This window comes from Panthera tigris, chromosome A1 (assembly GCF_018350195.1).
Source record: "Panthera tigris isolate Pti1 chromosome A1, P.tigris_Pti1_mat1.1, whole genome shotgun sequence".
Lineage (NCBI taxonomy): Eukaryota > Metazoa > Chordata > Mammalia > Carnivora > Felidae > Panthera > Panthera tigris.
Genome location: NC_056660.1, coordinates 129429306 through 129455553, shown reverse-complemented (window position 1 = coordinate 129455553; position 26248 = coordinate 129429306). Strand labels below are relative to the sequence as shown.

The window sequence follows — 26248 nt, the reverse complement described above, 5'->3', positions numbered from 1 at the left end:
CACCTAGATAACTTGTTCTGAGTCACAAAATATAATAAAGTCTATTTTTGCTCTTAAACATTTGCTTCTAAAGCAGGTATACTTGTCTCTCTAGCCAATTTTTGTAACATTATAATTTTCTGCTTCAAAGAATAAAGCAGCTACTTCTAGATAGTGTCAGAAATTAGTGTAACAGTGACATTTAGCCAAAAATGTATTAAAAATGTTATATGGCTTACTATATTAAGAAACAGTATCTTAGAGGTATTAAAAATGAAAATAATGAGCTAATATTAAATATTATTATAGCTTTACTGGAACTCTGAGAATAGGAAAATGACAAAAATTTTGAGAACTCTCTCAGTTTTCAGGTACAGGCATAAAAGCACCATTGTCCTAAAATATTCCTTCATTTAAAAAACACAAAGAATTTATTCCTAGTTGCCAAACTCCTAGTATTTATCGTCAATTAAATAAGATCTAGCCTCTGAGATTTCAAATAAAATACACAGGTTTAGTTATAGCAATGTTTACACAAAAATAGTGTTAAATGTTGTATGAGATGGCCAATTTTTAATTCAAGTACTCATATCCTATCAAGGAACTCCTGTCGCTGTATGTCCGAAGAAACTGGTTTAATCTTTAACTTTTGTTAAATGGTACAAATATTTTAACGTACACTTGCATGATAACTGATTTGTGCTGAATTACTAAATCAAATATTATTAGGTACAATTAAGAAACAATGATATCAGGGGCACATGGATGGCTCAGTCAATTGCTGGGCGTCCGATTTCAGCTCAGGTCATGATCTCACAGTTCCTGAGTTCCAGCTCCGTGTCAGGCTCTGTGCTGACAGCTCAGAGCCTGGATCCTGCTTCAGATTCTGTGTCTCCCTCTCTCTTTGCTCTTGTCCCACTTGCGCTCTCTCTCTCAAAAATAAACATTAAAAAAAATTTTTTTAATAAAAAAACCAATAGTGATATCACCTTTCACATGAAAGGAAAAAGGAGAGGCAAAGAAATTTTTTTCTAGTAAATTTGGTAATTTCCACAATAAAAATTTTTTAAAAGACTATGCTACTATTTTGGAAAGCCAGAAAGAATTAAATAAAATTAATTTCAAAGAGCCAGCTGAGATATATAATTCTTGATAAAAAATGAAGCTTTATCATTGTGTAAATAGCCTTGGTTTTGAAGTTTTAACTAATGTATTTTTTACTTTAAATAAACACTTATTTAGAAGAAATGTTCAATAGAAGAGGTGGAATAACTTGGTTTGTTTTGGTTTTCTTACAGCCAAAAATCTTAACCAAATGAATTATATGGCCTACAAGTTTGGTAGCCTAACTTTCTCCAAAGGGAGATATCGGACGAGTACTTAATTATATAATTAGGTAAAAATAGCCAACACTTATACTACCTGATTACATGGTAGGCACTGTGGTGAGTTCTTCACACATGTACGCTCATGTGATCCTCCTCTCAACTCTAGGATACAGGTAGTTTTCCTGCCCATTTTCAAGACGGAAAGTGAGGAACACAGTAACCTGCTCACCTTCCACAGCTGTGAAGGAGCAGGGCCAATATTCCAACCCTGGCAAGTTTCACTTCAATCTGGAGTCTCACCCACCATGCTAGACCGCTTTAATTATATTATTTCGTTAAGAATAGAATTAAAAATAGTCAACATTCCCCTTATGACACATCCTAAAAATCTGCATCATTTTTCAAATGAATTTCACAATACCCATTCCATATGGCTCAGAACAATTTGTCCTTCAGAAATTATTAATACCACGACAAAGCAGGAAAAAGCAAAAACATTCCAATTCAAATTTTTTGGGAGGTGTTTAAAACTAAGAAACAACTTCTTTTCTTAACCACTTAAAATATATCCATTAAAATTTAGCACAGAGGACTTCAGATAATGCAGTTACAAATTATTAAAATTTCATGTGGCACAACTCCTTACATTAACAAATGAGAGAAGTTAGGCCCAGAATATACTCCAGATGGATGTGCAAAGCACAGGCCAAGAGGGAATGTTGGTATGTTTCAGCTGGTATTTCTGCTGGACATAGGGATAATCACTGTGCAATCCTTAACGTAAGAATTATGGATTCCCTTGCTTCCAAAACACACTGTATGCATTCAGAGAAAAGAGAATACATAATTTATTGAAGTTAGGACCATGGAAAAGCTTAGTCTCCTAGAGGAGAAAGATAGATACACGCACACACACACTCCGAGAGAGAGAGAGAGAGAGAGAGAGAGAGAGAGAGGGAGAAATCTATAAAGATACCATCAAAATGAGAAGGCAATTTCCTTTCAAATTTCTTTCACTCCTATATTGCCAGTCATTTTTTCCTCAGGTAGAATTAAGGCCCAGTGTTGACTTTTTTTTTTTTTTTTAAATATCTTCTAGTTCTAGGGAAGAAATTATCACCCAGGCAAAAGATGAGGCTAGGATTACCTAAGACAGATGAAGTTTCTCAGTAAAATTATATATTGCTGCTACATCAGTTTGGTAAGGGCATAAATGCATTAAAAATTCGCAAGAACATTTTTGTACACAACATGTCCAGTGTTACTTAAAATCTTTGCAGCTGAGAGAATCCTTTGAAAGTAGTGGGAATGAGGACTGAGAAAACACATGGCAGCAGACCAGGCCTCAGGCATCCAGGGTCTCTATAAGCCACAGATTCCTATAATTACCCCTTCAGAGCCCCATGCTTCTTTTCCAACTGTGGCTCACATTCTCACCCTTTAACCCTATACTAAAAAAGAAAATAAATATGAAATTAAAACCAGAGTTCTGCCATATTTTTGTTCTATTTGCCCTATTTTTATTTTACAACATTATCTTGGCTTTCAGTTTCTATAGTGATTTCAAATCCAGAGCAGCAAAAATTGGACAGTGCGATGAAGAAAATAATGCGTTTGATAAAGGGACTTTGTGTGAAGAATCAGAATTAACCAAAGATCTTCTTATTTCAACTCCTGTTAAAAGCCTTTCTATAGTATAAGAATTCTCTTAAAGCCTAAAGACATTGTTCTAATATATAAATGAACCATTTGTATCTATTTTAACATCAGCAATGTGTAATTCATTTAAGAATGGTCAGATGAATAATACTCATAGCCCCCCACCCCGCCAGAAAGTACAAATATACACATCATCTTGCAATTATATCTCTGCCTCAAGAGTGACAGGCATCAGGCAGCTCTAACCTTGTCTCTTCTTTGACTGAAAACACCAAGGTCACATGTCAGTTTGCTACACTTCTCACCTAATATTATTATCTACATCTTCTATTATTGCCATTTTGCCAACTCTCTCAGAAAACAAACTCCTGCCCCCCCCCCCCTTTAAGCTAATCTTTCCACAAACGCTCTAGATTCGAAATCCCAATCCCTTCTATCATCTGGAGCCATCCTTCCTTCTATTGGGTCACTTTCATCTACAAAACACTCAGGTCAAGTTCTCCTTGCTGCATCTCCACACACAAAAGACATCTTTTTAACAGTAAATGTTACAGGTTGAATTGCTCCTGCCAAAAAAATACGTTCTAATCCTAGGCACCTGTGAATGTGACCTTAGTTGGAAACAGGGTCTTTGCAGATATAAATACGTTAAGATGATACAATTAGGATAGACCCATAATCCATTATGACTGGTATTCTTACTAGAAGAGAAAAAAGAGATATAAGGAGAATGTCAAGTGACAATGGAAGGCAGAGATTGAAATGATGCATGCACTAACTAAGGAAGCCAAAGATTGTTGGCAATCACCAAAAGCTAAGACAAAAACATGGAACATACTCTCTCCCTGAGTCCAGAGAGAACATGGCCACGCCAACATCTTGATTTTAGACTTCTGGTACGTAGAACCCTATGAGAAACGTAATTACTATTATACGTTGACTTCTATTGTTGTAAGTCACCCACACTGTGGTACTTTGTTATAGTGGCCCTGGGAAATATATATAGTCCTTAATGATATGATCCGGTACCTCCCTTGTCTGATCATCTGATAAGTGAAACCCTCAGTACTACGGCATAGGACACCTTCCAATTTATAGTTACTATATGTTTTAAATACCACCATTATCTTCACCTTCAATAGACAATCATCACAGTATTTTCTCTGTTCTTAGTCTTTCTCACTTCTTTGTGATATTTAACTTGGTATTTGTCTAATTCATCCTAACCTAGGTTGCCATAATTTGCAAATAAAAAAACTGTGTTTTATCTGGAAACCATAACCTCTACTAAACTTTTGAGATACCTCTAATGCAAAGCCACTATTTAAATAACACTGAATAGGGACTGTTTTGTTTACTTGCCACTCACCTCCAACAAAATGAGTTAAAAGCAGAAACTGTTTTCCTATCACCTATGCCTAGTAGAAGAAAGCAATAAATACCAATACCAAGGGTTGGCACACTATGCCCATGAACCATAACCCTATCAATAAAGCATTACTGGAATACAGCCACACTTATTCAATTACATATCATTTATAACTGCTTTCAATTCTATAATGGCAGATACAAATAGTTGAGACAAAGACTCTATGGGCCCACAAACCCTAAAATATTTACTATCTGGTACTTTACAGAAAGTTTGCTGACCCATTTGGTGAATAAATGAATAATCACCAAAGATATCAAATGCAACCAATATGAAAGTAAAATCAATAAGCATATTAACATGGATATCTGGAGTTTTATAAGTGCGTGTATACAATAAATGTCTGAAGAACACTTTAAATATTATGATGCTTCAGTAAATTCACACTGATAATTACTCTTATTCGATGCATAGCAGCTATCACAGTGGTTAATACAGAGGATTTTACCATCTGCACATTTACCCGCTTAGTACGCCCCCATAATTTACACTGTGGATTAGTATGACAATTACTTTCATTAGTTACATACAGCTGACTCTCGAACAACATGGGTTTGAAGAGTGCAGTTCCACTTTTATGCAGATTTTTTCAGTACAGTAAATGCATTTTCTCATGTCTTTTCATTTTATCTCATATGATTTCCATAATAACATTTTTTCTCTGCCTTACTTTAAGAATACAGTATATAATACAGATAAACTTAAAACACACGTGTTAATGGATTATTTACATAAGCTTTTGGTTAACAGCAGGGTTTATTAGAAGTTTATGGGGACTCAGAAGTTAAACCTGGATTTTCAAATGTGCAGAGCATCACGAACTTAAGCCTCTGCCTTATTCAAGGGTCAATTGTACCTTTCTTAAAATGGACCTCTTTGAGCAAACACTTTTTATTTCACTGGGGGGAAATCATATAGTTTTTAGGACCTAAATAAATGCCATGGTTTCCATACAATAAATCATACTTTGTTATGATAATTAACACTTCACCTAACCATCTCGCATATCTGACCGTATCTGATCTAGAACACAGCTAAGAAATGAGGGGGATAAAAAGGGGATATACATTCTTGTGAAGTACAAACAGAGCACATGTGAACGTTATGTATATACACACACATACATGTACATGTAAAGATATATTTCACTATATATTTATAAACACATATGTGTTTATAAATATATATATTTCACTATATATTTATAAACACATATGTGTTTATAAATATATATATTTGAAACTAGTTATATCTTAAGTACATAAATATATACAACTCGGAGCCTGTTCTTAATTATACAAAATTATATGCAACGTACAAAGATCTTTAACCTGGAAAGATATAAGGCATAAAGATTAACTCAGTTTATTTTTAAAGTTTTTTTTTTTTTTAATTGAGGTATAACTGACATAGAACATACATTACTTTCAGGTATACAACACAATGATTTGATATTCATTGTAAATTATACACAATCGATACAAGTTAGTAGTGTAACTATGATAGCCAACACAAATTAAAAGTTCTAAATTATAATAATAAAATTTCTTTCTAAAAGTAGGCTAACCAACTGGAGCAGTGAGACGTATCACATGCCACCAATATATGTTTACAATTCATAAACATTTTAAAGCCTTGCTACACAAAGTAAGGTTTCAGAATGGGGGAGGAGGAATGGGCCTTGATTAAGGTCCCATCAGCAGGGACCTTGTCAGAAACGTGGAATCTGCATTTTAACAACATCCTCAGGAGATCTGTATGCACATTCAAGTTTGAGATCCCTGGTTCAGAGGTGTCAGAGAAATTAAATAACTTTAAAAGAAAAAACTGTCTAGTACTCTTCTTGCCAATCATCCAAACCCAAATGAAGGTCCAATTTTGCAAAATACAGATGGAAAACTTACAATATTCATTTAACAGAGGACAATACCTTGAGCACTTGAACTTGACCTTCAGTAGTAATTTCCTTTAGCAGCTCACAAAAGGATTGACATAGACCTACTGCGTATGTCTGAAATTCAATCAGAAGTCAAAATATACATATGAATACATTTGCAGTATTAAAAAAGGCAAAAATTCAATGTGGAACTATCACCTATTTGTGCATTATATACTTAAGGTCTAATCATATAAAGTTTCAATTAGAACTCTTAAGAAGGAAAAGCTTAGAAAATAAAAATACAGTTCACTGCTTTACTGATTTTTACAGAAATATAAGGATACATTTATCTGCATCCTATCTGCCTTACAGGGCTTACAAAGTTTTTTTCTCTCTTTAAAGTAATAGAGCGATCTTTAAAATTTGTAAAAGGTACCTCTTGATTTCAAATGAGCAACAATCAAATAACTACATAAATTTTTACAACGCAGAAACTACTAAACCATACCTGTAGAAATTCTGTTGATGATAAAAAGATATAACCATTGATGATCTTAAAGCAGGTTCTGAGGTTTTCTGAACTTAGTTCTGCCAATAAATTTATTTGAAAAAGAACAAATTAATTCAATGTTCACAATCAGTTTAAATGAAACAATTTATTTAGAACTAAGTTATATACCCTTCTTTACAAATCTTTTCTGAGTGCTATTCAGACTACTAAGATATAGATAGCTATCTAAAAACTGACATCAACCTATACCTGAGTACTTTCTCTTACACCTCCACTAGTTAAAACAATTCAGAAAAAGATATTAAGGACCAGGCTTTTTTTCCCTTCAGAAAAGAATTATGTAACCAAATGAACCAACCTTTTGTTTCAAACTACATTTCTACTGCTAGTGCCCTACTTATGGAAAGAGTCCCTGTTACACTCCAAAAACTTAAACCATTTAGATAATTCTCAATCCTTGATCATCTTCAAATCTCCTCCCCTATAAGAACTTACACATAAAAGATGTTCTTAAAATGTAACTACCAGGGGCACCTGGGTGACTTAGTCCATTAAGCGTCTAACTCTTGATTTCAGTTCAGGTCATGATCTCAGTTAATGGGTTCAAGCCCCACATTGGGCTCCACACTGATGGCATTGAGGCTGCTTGGATTCTCTCTCTCCCCCGCTCTCAGTCCCTACCCTGCTCATGCAAGCTCTCTCTCTCAAAATAAATAAATTTAAAAAACTGTAACTACCAGAATAGCACAAGGATATTGTGTTTTAGCTATTCGAGTAGAAAGCTATTTTATTAAAATTGTATATCATCAAATGTTCATAGTGTTATTTTACATCTTATCACGTATAATACAACAGACTACAGATCTTATGTATATAATTATACAGATCAAAACATGACCCCAAAATCTACTTTTAACATCTGCCATTCTTTGTTGCTAATATTTTCAAAATTCTACTTACAATACGATTAAAAAAGATTTTTTTTTCTGACAAAATATTGGCCTAGGCTCTGGCACTCAATTAATTCCCATCCTAGCAAAGTGAGAAGACATTCTATTTGGATGAGAACTTCCCATGTACTTTCAAAAGTATCGGACCATCTTACTTCCAGCTCAAAACGTCTTTTAAAGGCACATTCAGTACATACTTTAGGATTCAACAGACCAGTTTAAAATGAAAAAAGTGGAAGGGACAGAGATGGATGAAATTGTTACCATACTAATGAAAAGACATAGAAATAATAAAAGCTATCATCTAAATATTTTTCACGTAAGATGACAAAATCTCTGGATAAAGGAGCACGCCTTTATATTGGATAAAGCTGTTGTTGTTGTTGTTTTTTAAAGTTTATTTATTTTGAGAGAGAGAACGTGGGAGCAGAGGAGGGGCACAGAGAGAGGGAGAGAGAGAACCCCAAGCAGTCTCTGAGCTATCAACACAGAGCCCAACATGGGGCTCGAACTCACAAACGGTGAGATTATGAACTGAGCTAAAACCTAGAGTAGGACGCTTAAGCGACTGAGCCACTCAAGGCACCCCTGGATAAAATAATTCTTACAAGAAATTCATTGTCTTTTTCTCCTCAAGGAGAAAGTCAAGTCTGGACTTGGGCACACTGTTTAGCAGACCACCCTGAAAAAGAGATGGGCAATGATTACAAGTAAGGCAGAAAGGTCTTGCTTAAATAAGAGCTTAAAAAGGCCACAATACAGGCACATCAGGGAATGTAATTTCTAAATCACTGACATCTAAAATCTTATCAATATATACGATGAAGGGAACAATATTTAAGAAGGATTAATTTCCAAAACCACAGTGTCCATCTCTTCTTGCAGACACTTTAAACACTATTCCTGGGTGCATCTAGAGAGGCAAACACTCAAGTGACTAGTTCACTTCATACTGTTTTCCATGCCTCTATCATGCCAAGGTTAGCTTTGACTGAATTTTCTAGGACATGCTATTATCAGCAAGTATTAAATACTGACATTAAAAATACACTTAAAATTAATAAATTTATCTAGTTTAAAGTATAACAAATGTTATTCATTATATCCATGAGTTCCTACGGACACTCTGAAGAAAAATTACTGTCCAGTCTAATATCAGAAGGAGCTATGCTTTAAGGTGCCTGGGTGGCTCAGTCAGTTAAGCATCCAACTCTTGCTTTCAGCTCAGGTCACGATCTCATGGTTTGTGAGTTCGAGCCTCGCGTCAGGCTCTGTGCTCACCGTGTCAGAGCCGATTTCAGATCCTCCGTCTCCCCCTTTCTAGCCCTCTCCCACTGCTCTTTCCCTCCCTCACTCTCAAAAATAAAGGTTAAAAAAATTTTTTTTAATAAAAAAAAAGAGCCATACTTCAACCATGCAAGAGATCGTATTTATTTTATTTGTTTTATTTTATATACATATAAAGAGAGAGCACACCCGAGGAGAGAGGAGCAAATGGAGAGAGAGAATCCCAAGCAAGGCTCAATCCCAAAACCTTGGGATTATGACCTGAGCTGAAATCAAGAGTTGGAAACTCAACCGACTGAGTCACCCAGGTGCCCTGTATTTACTTTCAGACCCTGTGAATAATTTAAATCAAATGCTATCAAGCAGGGGCTACTGCCCTCCCAGGAGATACATGGCAAGGGCTGGAAACTCTGGTTATTACAACTGTCTAGTGGAATGAGGTTAAGGAGGCAACTAAGCTTCCTACAATGCACATGACAGCACCTCAAAGCAAAAAATGACCTGACCCAAAATGTCAACAGTGTCCACACTGAAAACGCCTAACTTAAGTGGTCAAGTGTTTCTCTCATAGCTTGTGAATGAAATCAGAGGCAAATCTCTGACCCATAGTATCTAATTGTGCTATGTCCATGTATGATTTGTATCTATTAGTCTAATTATAATTTATACTCTGCAAATCCTTTTTTTTACCCCCTCTATTCTTTTGCTCCTGTAATCTGCACCTTCATGTTATGTTTTATTTATTTTCTTAAAGTCTCTGTAATAGGACAAAGAGAACAAATTATTGAATAATGTTAATAAAATTGAGTAGAAAACTCTAACCATACTACTTAATGTTTATGTTTGGAAATGTGACTATCACAATTTCTTTTTATTTCAAGTTGTGATAATATATGAGGGCTAAAATGTGTAAAAGAGCCTACATTATCATGAAGTTAGAGAGGGAAAAGTCCCTTCCAAATTAGAAAGCAAGTTACCAGGAGAAAAATTTGATGGGTCAAGGAACATTAGTTTGACATTTATGGTAACATGGACAAGAGCCAGTCAGATATGTATCTTGTAAGTAATGAGAATACTAAGTTAACACTATAAAATAGATTTAAAGGATTTTAAAAACAAGCCTTTAGAACTACATTATCTGAATTACTTTTAATTATAGCCTCTGGTTCTACTTTAAATTCCTCTGATTCTACATATATTTAGGAAAAAGGATATAAAATGAATTTTAGCCCTGGATTTATTCACACTTAATTAACATATCTTAAAAACCATTAACTTAAACATCTAATAATATTCAATATTGTTGGTTTTATGGATTTTAAATGAAAATGAGAAAATTCCTGCCAATAGCTTTATTTCTACTTATAAAAATGTAATAGCTATCATATTGACTAAGTAACTTTTTAAAAATCACAGATATTGGAGCGCCTGGGTGGCTCAGTCAGTTGAGCATCCGACTTTGGCTCAGGTCATGATCTCGCAGTTTGTGAGTTCGAGCCCCGAACTGAGCTCTGTGCTGACAGCTCGGAGACTGGAGCCTGCTTCGGATTCTGTGTCTCCCTCTCTCTGCCCCTTCCCCGCTCATGCTCTGTCTTACTCTGTCTCTCAAAGATGAATAAACGTTAAAAAAAATTTTTTTAAATAAATAAAAATCACAGATATAAAAAGAAAGAATGTGTTTTCACTGATAAGATAAGCAAGTTTTCTTTTGATCTGTATTCTTAAATGATTAAAATTAATACTCTGGTTGGACTTCAAAGTAAATTTTAAACCTCATATAAAAGAATGTATATGCAAAATGCTGTATGTGGAAATTAGTTTTACAATACTCAAAAAAAAAGTTAACACTGATGTCAAGGTTACTAAACGTGTAAACATGATTTCTTCATATTACCAAACCAAATATACATACCATAATACATAAAACAAATTACACATAATATTTGCTTTCAAAGAGAAAAGCAGGGAATAAACTAATTCAAAAGCATCTATATCATCTATATTCACTGCTACTATCTGTAAAATACAGAATTTTTAAAACTTTTGAAAATTAAAAAAGTTTACATCAAATATCAATATCACAAGGATGAAATCTCACTATCTTTTTTAAACAATGTTTACTCATTTTCAGAGAGAGGGCGTGCGTTTGTGGGGGAGGAACAGAGAGTGCATGTATGAGTACTCTTGGTGGGTGGGGGAGAGCAACAGATAGGGAGGGAAAGAGGGAGAGGGAGAGGGAGAGGCAGGGAGAGGGAGAGGCAGGGAGAGGGAGAGGCAGGGAGAGGGAGAGGCAGGGAGAGGGAGAGGCAGAGGGAGGGAGGGAGGGAGGGAGGGAGGGAGGGAGGGACAGAGAGAGAGAGAGAGAGAGAGAGTGGGGGCGGTGGGGGAGAGAATATCCGAAGAAGGCTCAGTGCTGTCAGCACTGAACTCAAGGCAGGGCTTGATCTCACCAATAGTGAGATCATGATCTGAGCTGAAATCAAGAGTCAGATGCTTAACCGCCTAAGCCACCCAGGTGCTCTACAATTTCACTAGTTTTTGATCCAGTTAAGTAACAAATTCTAAAAAGGTTGGTTAGCTTTTCTTTTAAAACAACAGTAATATTAACAGTAACACATATAATTGCAAAATACTTAAATAATCTTTAGTATGTGCCAGAGAATGTTCTTAACACAGAGAAGTCCTTACTGATTTGGAAAGACTATGCATCAACTACAAAGCTTTCTATGGTAAACTGTACCATAGTGTTTACCTAAATCTACACTCAAAATACTGTCATAAAATCACAGTAGGGTTAGTCAATGCTTTTATGTCTCTTTTTCCAGTGTACCAACCCTTCTCCTGCTATACTGTAAAGGTCAGGTATGCTGAATTTGGGGTCAAAGAACACAGGTAAAGTGAAATCACTGTGACTATCCACTTTGTCGTGAACAGGAGTCAGCCATTTTTACTTAGGAAGATATCCATAAAGGAAAATGTCTGAATCCTGTTCATGACAACGTTGATAATGGCTCCAGTTGAGGTTTCTATTCCTCGGTCAAATATAAAGAACAACTGTGGATTACCCAGAATGGCACTGTATGTGGTCTCCAAGTTAGGAAGAATAGAGCTAAAAGGCCTCTGCCAGAGTTAAGGGAAATGAAAGGATTCCCACTCTATTTCTCTGTGGTGTCTTAAAGACAGACACAACTTTTCTTACAAGACTAGCAATAAGTGGTCTATTGACACAGTCTTCATCTTTGGGAATTTTTTCAACATTTTTATAAGGACACTTTATGATAAATGGCAAGTGGCTCTATAATGGAAAACAATGGGTATTTTGGTATTATTTGAGATTTATATGAAGAACAGGATAACAGAAGATCTCAGAAAAAAACACAAAGGACTAGTTATATTATCTGCCCACTAATACCACCCAGCAAATGAGATGTTTTCTAATCAGTTTTAATAGTGTTTTAATCCACATTTGTTGATACTTTCAAAAAGTTTATCTACTTTTCCAGTGCATCATTGTACCTCAATATTTCTGCCTCTAATAAAACTGCTCACTACAAATAAGTTCCCAGAAAAAAGTCTTCAGATATTGCCATAAATGCCCTCTCCTGACAATATTCAGTTAGTGTATACAAAGTTCTAATGAAGGAATTAAAGATGCTTGAAGAATACTATGAATGGAAAAAAATTTTTACATTTTATAAATAAATGATAGTATTTTACAGACTGGAAAAGAACCAGAAAGGCAACTAAATAGCACCGTATACAATCCTTGTATTACTCCATGAGTTGATGTGGATGAAACTCGACTGTATTATGCTAACTGAAGTCAGTCAGTCAGAGAAAGACAAATATCATATGATTTCACTCACATGTGGAATTTAAGAAAAAATACAGATGATATGTGGGGAAGGGAAGGAAAAATAAAATAAGATAAAAACAGAGAGGCAAACCCTAAAAGACTCTTAAATACAGAAAACTGAGGGTTGCTGGAGGGGAGATGGGTGGGCAGATGGTCTAGACAGGTGATGGGCATTAAGGTCGGCAGTTGTGACAAGCACCGAGTGTCATATGTAAGTGATGAATCACTAAATTCTACTCCTGAAACCAATACTACACCGAATGTTAACCAACCTGAATTTAAATGAAATCTTGGAAAGAAAAAAAATGTGAATCTCCAATGATAAAATCCCTCACGAAGTAAAATCTCCATAAACAATTATTCATTTTTTCAATGTAAAATACTACATACTTGTGAATGGTAGTGATATCTAACAGAAAAGTATTTATTTCCTTGGGAATTATCATCATAATCCATGTTCAGATTGAAAAACAGAACAACAATTAGATCTCATTCAAGGTGGCTGAAAGAAACTAAGGCCCCATTCCTTGCAGAGTGTCCAGTTCCCCTATCCCATGTGCCACAAGTGATGCTCCAGGAACATCAATCTTCGGGATAGGGTGCCTGGGTGCTCAGTTAAGCATCCAACTCTTGATTTCGACTCAGGTCATGATCTCACTGTTTGTGAGCTAGAGCCCCACGAATGGCTCTGCACCGACAGCTCAGAGCCTGCTCAGGATTCTCTCTCTCCCTCTCATTCTGCCCCTCCCCTGCTCGCATGCTCTCTCTCTCACAAAATAAACCTTAAAAGACAAAAAGAACACTAAGCTTCATGATGTCACATCTCTATACATAAGTAACACATCAACAAACAATAAATATTTGCCAGTAGTTAACAGTCTTCACATTGTTGCTTCCTTAGGCTAAATTAGAAACACGTATGGGGGCTCAGTCAGTTAAGCATCCAACTCTTGGTTTCAGCTCAAGTCATGATCTCACGGTTCATGAGTTCAAGCCCCACACTGGGCTCTGTGCTGGAAGCTGGGAGCCTGCTTGAGATTCTCTTTCTCCCTGTCTCTGCCCTCCCCAACTCACACTGTCTCTCTCTCAAAATAAATTTAAGAATTAAAAAAAAGAAAAAAAAAATATGTACAGAGCTCATTTGTGATAGCATAAATCTGACAGCATAAAATCACTTTGTAAAACAAACTGGATGAAACCACGGTATACAGATGCAGTTTTATAATATTGTCTTTTAAATACTTTATAGAATCTGCTATGAAACACAGAAATTTTAACAAAGTTAAAACTAAACACAGAATTAGATTTCCAAGAAGACTTTTTTTAGTGATTTAGTAAATTTAGTGTTCACTCTTCACAAAGTAGAAATGGTTTTACAAAGTTATATAGGAAAAAAAATCCACAAACTATTAAAACACTATTAAACTTGTGAGTATCAGGGACTTGTGTAAAATGGAAGGTATAATTTAAAGTCACCCAAGGGGCGCCTGGGTGGCTCAGTCGGTTAAGCGGCCGACTTCGGCTCAGGTCGTGATCTCGCGGTCTGTGAGTTCGAGCCCCGCGTCGGGCTCTGTGCTGACAGCTCAGAGCCTGGAGCCTGTTTCAAATTCTGTGTCTCCCTCTCTCTGACCCTCCCCTGTTCATGCTCTGTCTTTCTCTGTCTCAAAAATAAATAAACGTTAAAAAAAAAAAAAATTTTTAAAGTCACCCAATAAGGCCCCAAAGGAGGGCTGCATTCAAAAACAGTATTAAGTTTACATTTTAATACATACCAAGAAGGGGGGACATATTCTGAAATATGCGAAGCAACTCCGGTGTAACACATGGGCTGTTTTCCAAAGTCACTAACCTAGGAAGAAAAAACAAATAGCTGAATCTCTTTCTATAGCCATTAAGCTCTTAACAATACAACTTACTAAAAAACTGTCCCATCTAAAGGAAGAAAGAAAAATGAACAATACAGCAAGTTACAAAAGTTATCTTTCTGTATCAAATGAAAAACGTATCTACACATCGCACATTATTATTTTCTATATACACAGCAAAAATAGTAAGGGAAGTAACTACATATTAAAATATTTACAACTACAAAATGTCTTTACAATAAAATTTTAATGATACAGCAAAAGCATGATTATTATGGAATTGTCAAGGAAACATAAAATTGTCTTGTTCTTTTTATATTGTTCTGTCACATGTAACTGATGTGCCCTTTCAACAAGACACTGGGCAATATGAAAGAATAAATCTATAAAAAATAAAATATATATGGGTTGTGGTTTATCACCTAAGTGTGCATTTGGTTTACCTCCTCACCCCTCACCCAAAGAAGTTAAAGGAGAAAAAAAACATGATTGTCACAATAGTTGCAAGAAAGGAGTAGGAGGGGATCCTATTCAAAATCTAACATTCATTATAAAAACGCTTATCCTATTACAAACAGAAAGTAAATCCTTAATCTGGTAAGAGAGGACCTATCCAACACTCAAAGAAAACACACCTAATGATATGTTGAAGCCATTCTCTGGAAAAACAGAATCACATCTCAAAAAATTTCTTCTATTACCTTGCCTACCTTCCCATCTACTGAGTGTATATATGGACGGTTCCTCACATGATATGCCAACTAAGTTAATAAGACACAAGGGTGAGAAGAGAAAGTTAAATAGGCTTTATTTACAACAGGTGTGACAGACAGAAAAGAGAGAAAGAATTCATGAAGTATTTTAATCACTAAGCGACTTCAACAAGGCTGCTGTAAATATCAATACACTGCATACAAAAATGAACTCAGTTTCTACACTCAAAACATTAAATACTTAAGATTTAAATAGATGTTGGGGCACCTGGGTGCCTTAGTCAGTTGAGTGTCCGACTCTTGCTTTCAGCTGGGGTCATGATCTCCCAGTTTTGTGAGTTTGAGCCCTCTGTCGGGCTCTGTGCTGGCAGCTCAGAGCCTGCTTGGGATTCTCTCTCTCCCTCTCTCTGACTCTCCCCCACTTGCAAGGTCTCTGTCTCTCTCAAATAAAGTAAAACTTAAAAACAAAATAAAAATATTTAAATAGATGTTATTATAAGAAACACTAATACAAAAATCTAGCATCATAATCATGTCAATTCTCTCCCCCACTTACAGTGTTTCTGTCTCTCTCAAATAAAACTTAGAAACAAAGTATTTAAATAGATGTTATTTTAAGAATCACTGATACAAACATCTAGCATCATAATGATGTCAATTCTCTCTAAACTGTTATAGAGAATCAATAAAACTTCAACTCTCCATAGACTTTCCCCTAGAAATTAGGAAAATGGATCCTAAAATGATTTAGAAGGCAAATGACCAAGAATAAACAAGAAATTTATCAAGAAAAAAAACATATGGCGGGGGGGGGGCACTTGCTTTATGACTCACTCTAAAACTAATGTATTTAATATCATAAAAAGAATACCACAAGAAACAGACCCACTCATTTATGACAGAGGCGGTTCCTAGGTTAAGAAAGGTTGGAAAACTCAGGCATTGGTGGGAAGCTACCGGGCCTCTACCCCACACGAAATACAGAAATTAATTCCAGTATTTATATGAGAAGTGTAAGTCTTTATTTTATAAGATGTTAGCAGTACATACTTATAGCTTTAGGTTTAAGAAAGACCACAGAAAAAGATGAATAGGACTACATTAAAGTTAACAATTACTCTATGTCAAAAGATGTCTCAAAATTGTCAAAATCTAAGTCACATGGTGGGAGAAAACTGTTTCTAATATATATAACTGAAAAGGGAACAGTATTCAAAGGAATATACAAAAGAGGTTAGAAAGAGAAAAACATATAGAACAAACACGAACAAGCGATCCAGAGGATACAAAAATTGGCAATAAACTTGACTATTAAAAGTATAAAAAGATATTGTACCCAACCAGTAATCAAATCACAGCCAAAATTACAAATGCAAATTATAAGCAAAACAAGGTACAATTTTACCCCTACCATATTACCAGGATTTTCAGTCTGACCTAATAAATACTGGCAAAGCTATAAAAAAGTGAAAACTCTTGCACACTGCTGACAGGAAGAAGTTGGTATCAAGACTTGGAAAGTAAGTATTATTATCTGAACTAGTGAAATATGTCTATGTGCACACACCTATGACCTCATGAATAAGGCCTCATACATCTGCATACTTTTTCATGTACAAAAATGTTCAGGGTGCATTATCTGAACATCCGACAAAATGGCATATGAGTAAACGAACTGTTACATTCACACCATTAAACTCAGCAATATGGGTGAATCTTAGAACAGGGAGCTAAAAAAATTAAGTTAGAACACCTATTGTAAAATTTATATGAAGGTAAGATACATTGTGTAGAGTCACATACAAACGTGATTGTAAAAACAGCAAGCCACAAGAAAATAAACCAAGGAATGAAAACAAAAAATACTGGCACACCGGCTCATCCCTGTAATGAAAACAGGAGAATCCAACAAACATCCCACACCATGGGCTTCACAGACATTCTTACTCTCCCACAGCTTCACCAGGGTACAGAAAATGGATTTTCATTTTATGTAAGTTATAAATAATTACAAACAATATGACTTCCCTATTACTTTGTATCTATGAATTATTTCACAAATCTTAAATATCAAAATTAGGAAGAAGAAGGGGGACATAGAAGAAAGCAGCCACCCACAAAATGAAGTACGGGCCACACACACAAGCAGTGGTAGCTTTAGATACTTTGATCAACAAGAAGAGGATTTGATTCCATGATTCCATTTCTCAAGAATAAAATGAAAGAAAAGATTTTTAAAATTCTTTCCTATTCCCCTTTAAAATAAAAATGAAACCAAAAGAAAAACCATAATCCAGTCATGATATTTCAGTGAGAAAACAATTGATGGGCATCTTCTAAATCTCAGAATACGTTTGAAGCTCTGTCACTGGGTCCAAATTAAGACTCCATGTGACTCTTTCCCTCCCACTGTCATTATCTTAGTAAAAAGAGCATTCAGGTCATTGTCACTCTCACTACCTACCTATGCTAGCTTCCCAAATACAAGCCATACTATTCTAAAAAGGAAGAAATCTTGGGGCGCCTAGGTGGCTCAGTTGGTCGAGCGTACAATTCTTGGTTTTGGCTCAAGTCATGATCTCACGGTTTGTGGGTTACAGCCCCATGTGGAGCGTGCTTGGGATTCTCTCTTTCTTCCTCTCTCTGGCTATCCCCCGCTCATACTCTCTCAAAATAAATAAACTTAAAAACAAAAAGGCAAAAAAATCTTGCAGAGTTTAAAGTACTTAAAAGTACTATGACATGGCGACCACTCCAGATTAAACAACTGAATGCTAAGAAAGGAAAGAAAGAGAAACAAAGTCAAGGCACTAATGGAAAGTTAAGGGACAAGTTATGCTGATGAATAATTAGACAAAGTTGTATATACCAACATCTTTAGCTAGAGAAATGTAAATTTTAATGTTACCCCTCTAAATAAAATACAGAAAACAAAGAGCATTAAGTAAAAACACAGGCATAGCAATTCAACAAATAAATATAAGAGCATGAAAATTCTTTTGAGGCAAAGCCTCTCTGGTTAAGTGAAATACAAAATATAAAAATTTTCTCTGTATAGGAGATACAACTAAAGTTCTAATAGAAAAGCTAAAATGTAAAAGTTGAACAAAAAAAATCAAATCTAAACAAAATAAACCATATGACAATATTAGTATCAAAATTTAAATGCAAAACAATTAAAAGGTGAAAAATTAATCAATACATACATGTATCAAATGACACTTCATAATATTTTAAATTTTAAATACTGTGTTTTATTTGTTAAATTCTTTAAAACAATATAGAAAAATACCAAAACTCTGTGCAGTGAATAATAATTTTATTTCTAGCATTCAAGTATAAAAAGAAATAGAAATAAAAAGGGACACTGACACAAAGCAAACTAAATAGATATTTTAATAAATCACTGTCAAGATTAAGAAGTGAAACACTGATTTGAACCATACAACCTATTAGTTAGAAAGAATAGATATATATAAAGTCTGCATCTTTAATATCATCACTATTTGAGACTGTTACAAAAAGACAGCCTCGAGTCATTAAAATTCTTAGTAACTTAAAAATTGTACAAGTGACAGGTTGTATTTACAATGCAATAAATCCAGACCTGAATCATGTGCTTTAATATCAGCAAAAAATAAATGAGGTTGCGTCAAAGAAGACATTAAAAAAACTCTAATGCTACTACCAAAATAACAAGACTTAAGGGAAACAGGCCATTACAATGGAAGGCAAATTCATAGCTTTAAATGTTTTAGCACTTAAGAAAAGGTAATGAAGTAACTATTTTTTTATAGCTTTAAAAAATACACCCAGTTAAGGGTAGGAAGTAGAAAATATGAAGCAGCAGTAAAGTAACAAAGGGCAGAAACAGAGAACTCATAAAATGCAACATGTAGTTCTTTCATATTAATAAAAAGAAAAATCTCTAATATACTTTTTTTTTTTTACATCTCTAATTTTTATTGGCAAAGAGAGTAGCCATTTTCATAACAAAGCCTATCAGAAACATCCACCAGCTTTGCCCAATTTATTTTCATTACATTCAGAGTATGCAATACCTGATGCATACTCTATTCTAGTTGGTAAGGCATGTGTTGAACCTAATTATGGTACTGGGCCCAAAGCACAGAATGTTTCTCTTGGTTACCTTTTACTTATCTTGCCAGTTACCTTTTAATTATGAATCCGTACTAGCATATAAAGTGCTGCTTCTACATCTTTGCCTGACTAATATATGTACTTTAAAAGAGATAATAAATATACCTTAAAAAGAGATAAATCAAAAATAAGACTACAAGTAACAGAGATAAAGCACATACCTGTATGTTTTTTTTTTTTATTAGTATCTTAAGGGAGGAAGTACCAAAATTAACAGACATGGAAAATCAAAACTAAAGTATGTACAAACTAACACCTAAGAAACAACCTGAAAATATTACCAAACTGTGAATAACTTCCCAGCCACTGCCATGAGTCCATTTCCAGTTCCCTTTTCTACTCAATTTTCAAATCATCCAAAGAATAGTTACCATATCACAGAGATCATTCCAGTATGGAAAAAAACCCACATTTTTTAAAATAGTGAATTGGTAAAACACACATGACACTGATATGAAATCAGACAGTATCACAAAATATGGACAAAAGATCTTAAGAGTTCAGGAAAAAATAAAATCTGATAAAATACCACAGAACAACAGAAAAGATTTGTATAATTTATCAAAAGTAGAATTCACCCTAGCAAGAAAAGTTTATCTCAGAAGTCAGCTCTTTAAAAAGAGAGATTTTGAGGTTTTAAGATGCTAATCTCCTGAGTAGATGGCAAAAGGCAGTCACATCAGTTGTTGTTGTTGTTGTTGTTGTTGTTGTTGTTTTTTAATGATGAAGACCATATTACACTTAATGGCATATAGCCCACGCTTATTGTGGACCAGCATCCATTACCTGATCCTACTTCCTTTAACAAAGAACAAAACAAAAACAAAAAAAACTGTTAATGCAAGGTTTGTTCAAATTCTATTTAAAAATATTTTATAGTAATAGGTTTATATTAGGAAAGAAGATGAAAAATTATTGAGCCAAATCTCAGAATATTAAGTCAAATGACAAAAACAAACTTTAAGTAGAAAAAGAGGAAATGATAAATATAAGACCAGAAACTAACAAATAGGTAACAAAAATACAACAAAGAGAAAGCCAAAGGGTGGTTGTTTGAGAAGATTAGTAACACTGGCAAATCTCTAGCAAGCTGGATCAAGGGGGATGGGGGGAGGGGAACATGGGGGAAAAAACACATAATCACTCTAAAAAGTTTTCCTCTGTGTATGGGACCTCAAACATCTCCTACTACTAATTATCCCCTAGTAAGTTCAAATTCCCATTCTCCAAGATAACTATTTAAATCTTTTTTCTCCACAAATCCCTCTATCCTCTATGTACTTCCATTTCAGCCAATAATATTAAAGTGATGACTATGCTTCATATTTGAGAAAACAGAATCTATTAGACCCAACCCCTTCCTATCACATCTCACTATAATACAAAAATCCATCTTCCTGCCTCCAGTTAAAATGGATGAAGTATCACTGATGTTACTTAAAACCAAAACCAACAAACAGCTACATATGCTAAATCGCATCCCTTCTTGCCTCCAATTAGTCGTTCTCTAGAACCTCATCCATCCCTCTAGACTCTGCATTCCCCACACCAGCCAACTGCTGCCCTATTTCGACATTCCTCTTCATTGTTAAGTGCTCCCAATGTTGTCACAGTCTGTAATTACTTAATTTCAATTCTACTCAGTTCTTACTACTTTACTGAAACCTTTGCTATCATCTCCATGTGGCCAAATTCACTTCTTTGTACGATTCTACCTAGAATAATCAGCAACGTTTGACGTACCTGACCACTCTTTCAGGAAATATTCTTTCTTGGCTTTGTTTTCCTCCTCTTATCAACAGACAGCTCTACTCTGTCACCCTTGATGGCGCCCCCCATGTGACCTCACAAATGCCTTAAGTTCCTTGGGATTCTGCTAGGAGCAGAATGTTCCACATCTGCCCTTCCTTCTTAGGCAACTTTACAGACTCTCATATGCAAAGAGCTAACCATTTAACACACATTATCTCATCCTCACAACCATGTGGGGTAGGAATTATACTTCCTAATTTTACAGATTAAGAAAGTCAGGCTCATAGATGATGATTACATACCTCATGCAGTGGCATAATTGGGACTGGCACCTATATCTGATTCAAAAGATGAGTTCTAACTCCGTATACTCTAATTTAAAGAATCTAAGCTATTAAGCATTTGAGCTAAAAAAAAAAAAAAAACAAAAAAACAAAAAAAGAGAGAGAGAGAGAAAAGAAAGAAAAAAGGTATTCTAATAATTTCATTTTGTTTACATAAACTAAAGGCTAAGAAAACAAGAGATAACAACAGAGCAATGTACATTTATTACTGCCTGTTCATGTAATCCTTAAAAAATTTATATACCTTTAATAAACACATTAATATGCTAAGTCTATAATACTGTTAAGTATCAGAGTCTATCTCTTTACTGTAAGTAATACTTTTAATTTTTCTAATAGTCAACATCATATATTGTCTACATATTTATAGAAAAGTATGTGTCTGACACTAGTCAGAGACTAGTGTCTTTTTTTTTTTTTTTTTAATGTTTATTTATTTTTGAGACAGAGAGAGACAGAGCATGAACAGGGGAGGGGCGGAGAGAGAGGGAGACACAGAATCTGAAACAGGCTCCAGGCTCTGAGCTGTCAGCAGAGAGCCCGACGCGGGGCTCGAACTCACGGACCGTGAGATCATGACCTGAGCCGAAGTCGGATGCTTAACCGACCGAGCCACCCAGGTGCCCCCAAAGACTAGTGTCTTAATTTGTAATCTAGAGTAGGCATTGGCCAGCTAGAGTTCATGGGTCATATTCAACCCACACTCAATTTCTATAAATGATGTTTTACTGGAACACAACCATTTTACATATTGTCTGTGACCACTCTCATGCTAAAACAGCAGAGGTCAATAGTCAAGACATCACACAGCCTGGAAAGCCTAAAATATCTACTATCTGCCCCTTTACAGAAAAAATTTGCCAACATCTGATCTCGAGTAATCCATCCTGTACACACAAAAATACATGAATATGTATTTTCAACACATGCTAATTTATGATAAAACCACCCAAAGTCATTTAGGTTCCAACAACACAACCTAGAAAATATCAGAAAGTTAACTTGTAAATCGAGTATCTACCTAACATTTTAAAATCATTCATGTAGTAGTCTGCTACAGATCATTAATTTGTAATTTGCACCAAAGACAGTTTCTAAAAAATAAAAAAAAATGTTCATTCCTAAACATCTAAGAAAAACTAAGGCAAGAAGGAAAGGAAGGAGAGAAGGAAGAAAAAAGGAAACCAGAAATGTTCATTTTTTCCATGCTTAATTTCTGTGATTTTCTTTTTTAATTTCAATAGTCAGTTTATATATTACAATGTTGGAGCCTTTCCTGTATTATAATTGACCTGCAGAAATTTGCTGTCATCAGTAAGATAAGCTTAGTAAAGCCAAAGGATTTTCTAGCACAGTTCCTTACACAGTGGGCAGTCAATAAAGGTCTGCAGCAGTGAGCTGCCTCAGAAACAGAGTTTTTCTTTTTTAACTTTTAACACGACACACTACTCACTTGGCAAAATAATTAGTCAAGGCCAAGAAGCCTCAGCATTTGGGGCTGAGATATATTATCTGAGTATGTAATAGGTGAAGTAGCAAGAGGCTGAAAAATGAGTCAACATCCCCCAAAACATCTCATTTAACAGGCTGCAAGTTTTAAGTCATTTTTAGTTTTGAAGTTTTATTGAACTCTCCCCATTTTACATTTCAAATTCCAAAGGTTAAAGGCAGCTGAGTCGTTACTGAAATTTCCCCTTTCAACTTTGACTACTATGAGCCTATACTGAGCGACAGCTGCCAAGAATAGATGGAACTATGATGTTACCCAATTCAGGGAAAACGGTTTTATGTTTCTGTTTTTAAATACTGGGTTTTTAAGGCCTGTTACATGACCTTTGCTTTATTGGCATGAGAGTAGGGAAGGCCAGGGGAAAAAAAAAAAAAAAATCCAGGGAATCAAATTTTTCCTCTTACCATAATTCTAAACCATCTTCCAGAAGATAAACATGTGGAGGCTGGGAAACATCTGTACTCAGTTGGATAACTGGGAGCAGGAAAGGGTACAGGTTCTTGCTGTCTGCTCCTAATCCCTAAGGGAAGTATAAATAAAACTTAACATAAGACACTCTAAGATCCCACCCCCACCAAAAAATAACCTATCGTATAAAAATGTCCTAAAATGAGCTGATAAAAAATAAATCCAAGATTTTCTGGGATGGTCCTAACTATAAGCACTACTAAAACAAGGTTAGTTCTGTTTACAATTGAACAGCAAGTAGCAAAAAAATACTATTCAATTGCCCAGTGGTAGTAGAATCATATACACCAATGGTATAAACATCTGTTTTAAGAGATTCCATATGTATCTTCCCCTCTGACTACTAAAGTGGTACTAACACTGCTATATTAAATTCCATAAATTATCTCACCTAAGTAATCTAAAATGAACCCAATCAAAATGTTCATTAGTAAGATAATTACATCATAGTACATTCATATTCCAGAATAGAGACTAGCCAATGAAAAAGTATTAGGCATGGAATAAAAACAATCTCAAAAATAATTACAAACTGGATTTAAAAGTACAGAAGAAGTGTGTATATAACAACTGCAAAAACCCAAGAATTTTTAAACATACCTACCACATGCAAAGAGATATACACATAAAAATGTTTCTTTGGAGTATACAGAAAAAATTAACACTAATTAAATATGGGAAGGGGGAAAGGATGCTGAAAGAATGTAAAAATTATTTTTTTCTTAAGCTTTGTTTTAAAAAAATGCACAAAAATTTTTTAATGAACAATTTTTGCTAGTATTTTTAATGACCCAAAAAATGGAGGAAGAAGAGGGGGGTTTATCTAAAATTCTAGTTTACCTAATTATTGTTTTATGGAGATTGACTCAGTGTATCACACTAAGTCCAAGCACTCTGAAAGGAAACATAAAGGATAAGAAGCCAATTTTTAATCCATAATAATCTCTGTAATCTGACAAACACAGAAAGGAAACCAATAAATATCAAACATCTCCTCATTTAGGAAGTAATTCAAATATCAATAGCTAATGGTAGAATACCTTTATGTTAAGCAAAACAAAATCCGTATGTATACATCTTCTCATGCCATATATATACTGAGTTCAATCTTTATTAGTGGGACAGATACCTAAATGGAAATGCATAAAGCTTATCCTTAAGTAAGTTTGGTTCTTTCTAAAACTAAAAATCAGTTGAAAGACCTTATTAAAGATCTTTTTAAAGGAAGATAGTTATTAAAATGTCACACTTAATAAAGTAGTACACTGTGTCTTAAAATTAAGTTCAATTTCACTCTCTGTAGTTCAATCTTTAATACAACAACAAAAGAAAAGGAACATTAAGATAAACTAGTCAAGTTCATTTTGATTATTAAGTAGACTTAAAATTTCCTAGAAAAATTAAAATCTATCTACTTACTTAGTGCACATCCCAAGAAGCATGAGATGCTAGCTTTCACAAAACTAAAGCCTCTGCTAAACATGTAAGACTCTCGGCCAAAGCCTGAAGACATTTACCTTTGTAGTCTAATGGCCTGAAGAATGTGTGCAATCTCAGATATACAACTTTAAATGTGAACATTCTCTCAGCCCACAGTCATAACTACAAGACATTGTCTACAACATTATGAAAAAAATCACATAACACATTTTCTACAACAGTATGAAAGCTCAAAATTAAATTCATCAGTTATTAAAATGATCAGAAATGCTTCAAGAAGCAGAAATCTTATTGTATAATAATTACATAAGACAGAAGGGAAAATGAGGTGAAGGGTATTCTGTACTATCTTTGCAACAGTCAGTGAATTTATAAGGTTATTATTATTTTTTTGGTTAAGGGAAAAAAAGAATAAAACCCCCTAAATATTGGCATTTCACAGGATAACGTATTTGACTGCCTTCTCCTGTGTCATGTGCATGCGGAAAATGTCCCAAAATATTATCTCCAAACACAGATCTCTGAACTCCAGACACTGAATAACTACAGGACATCATCACCCAGAAGTCATCTCAAACTCTTTAAGGTGACCACTGAACCAATTCAGTCTTCCTAAAAAACAGTTCCTGTCCGGCCTTTCCAAACTCAAGTGACCTGTACGACTACCTATTTAGTGGTAAACAGTCTCTCATCCTCCTCCTAGTTCCTGTTCCTACTCACCGCACATCTCAACAATCCTTTATTCTACTATTTTTCAAATCTTTCCCCTTCTTTCCATGCATTTTACTTCAGAACTGCATCATCTATTTTCATGGTTAACAGAAAACGTACCAACCACTTTCCCTGACCTTAGTTTTACTCCATTCCAAACCCTGTCTCCACTGGCACCCTGATTACCTTACTAAAATAAAAATGTTAACACTCCTTGCTCTGAACTTGAAGAGATGTTCTTGTGGCCTTCCTGACCAGGCCCCTATAACCATGTTCTGTACTATGCTCCGGCCACACCATACAACTCAGTATTATCAATCACAATGTTAAAATCTGGAGGAAGCGGACAGATTTAACGCATGCATTTACTACTCTTCTCTGCCAGGATCCACTTAAAGAATATAGG

General features: G+C 34.9%; 1 protein-coding gene across 5 annotated transcripts in view; it reads right to left on the bottom strand.

Moving 5' to 3' along the window:
• The window catches only part of IPO11 (importin 11), a 191967-nt gene that overhangs the window by 79260 nt on the left and 86459 nt on the right, over positions 1-26248 (bottom strand). For all 5 annotated transcript variants that reach the window (XM_015536575.2, XM_042987619.1, XM_042987616.1 and 2 more), the window contains exons 21-24: positions 23628-23743; positions 14651-14727; positions 6783-6862; positions 6326-6406 (exon numbers count right to left, since the gene is read on the bottom strand). In XM_015536575.2, coding sequence (XP_015392061.1) covers positions 6326-6406; positions 6783-6862; positions 14651-14727; positions 23628-23743 — 354 coding nt within the window. The remainder of the gene's footprint in view (positions 1-6325; positions 6407-6782; positions 6863-14650; positions 14728-23627; positions 23744-26248) is intronic.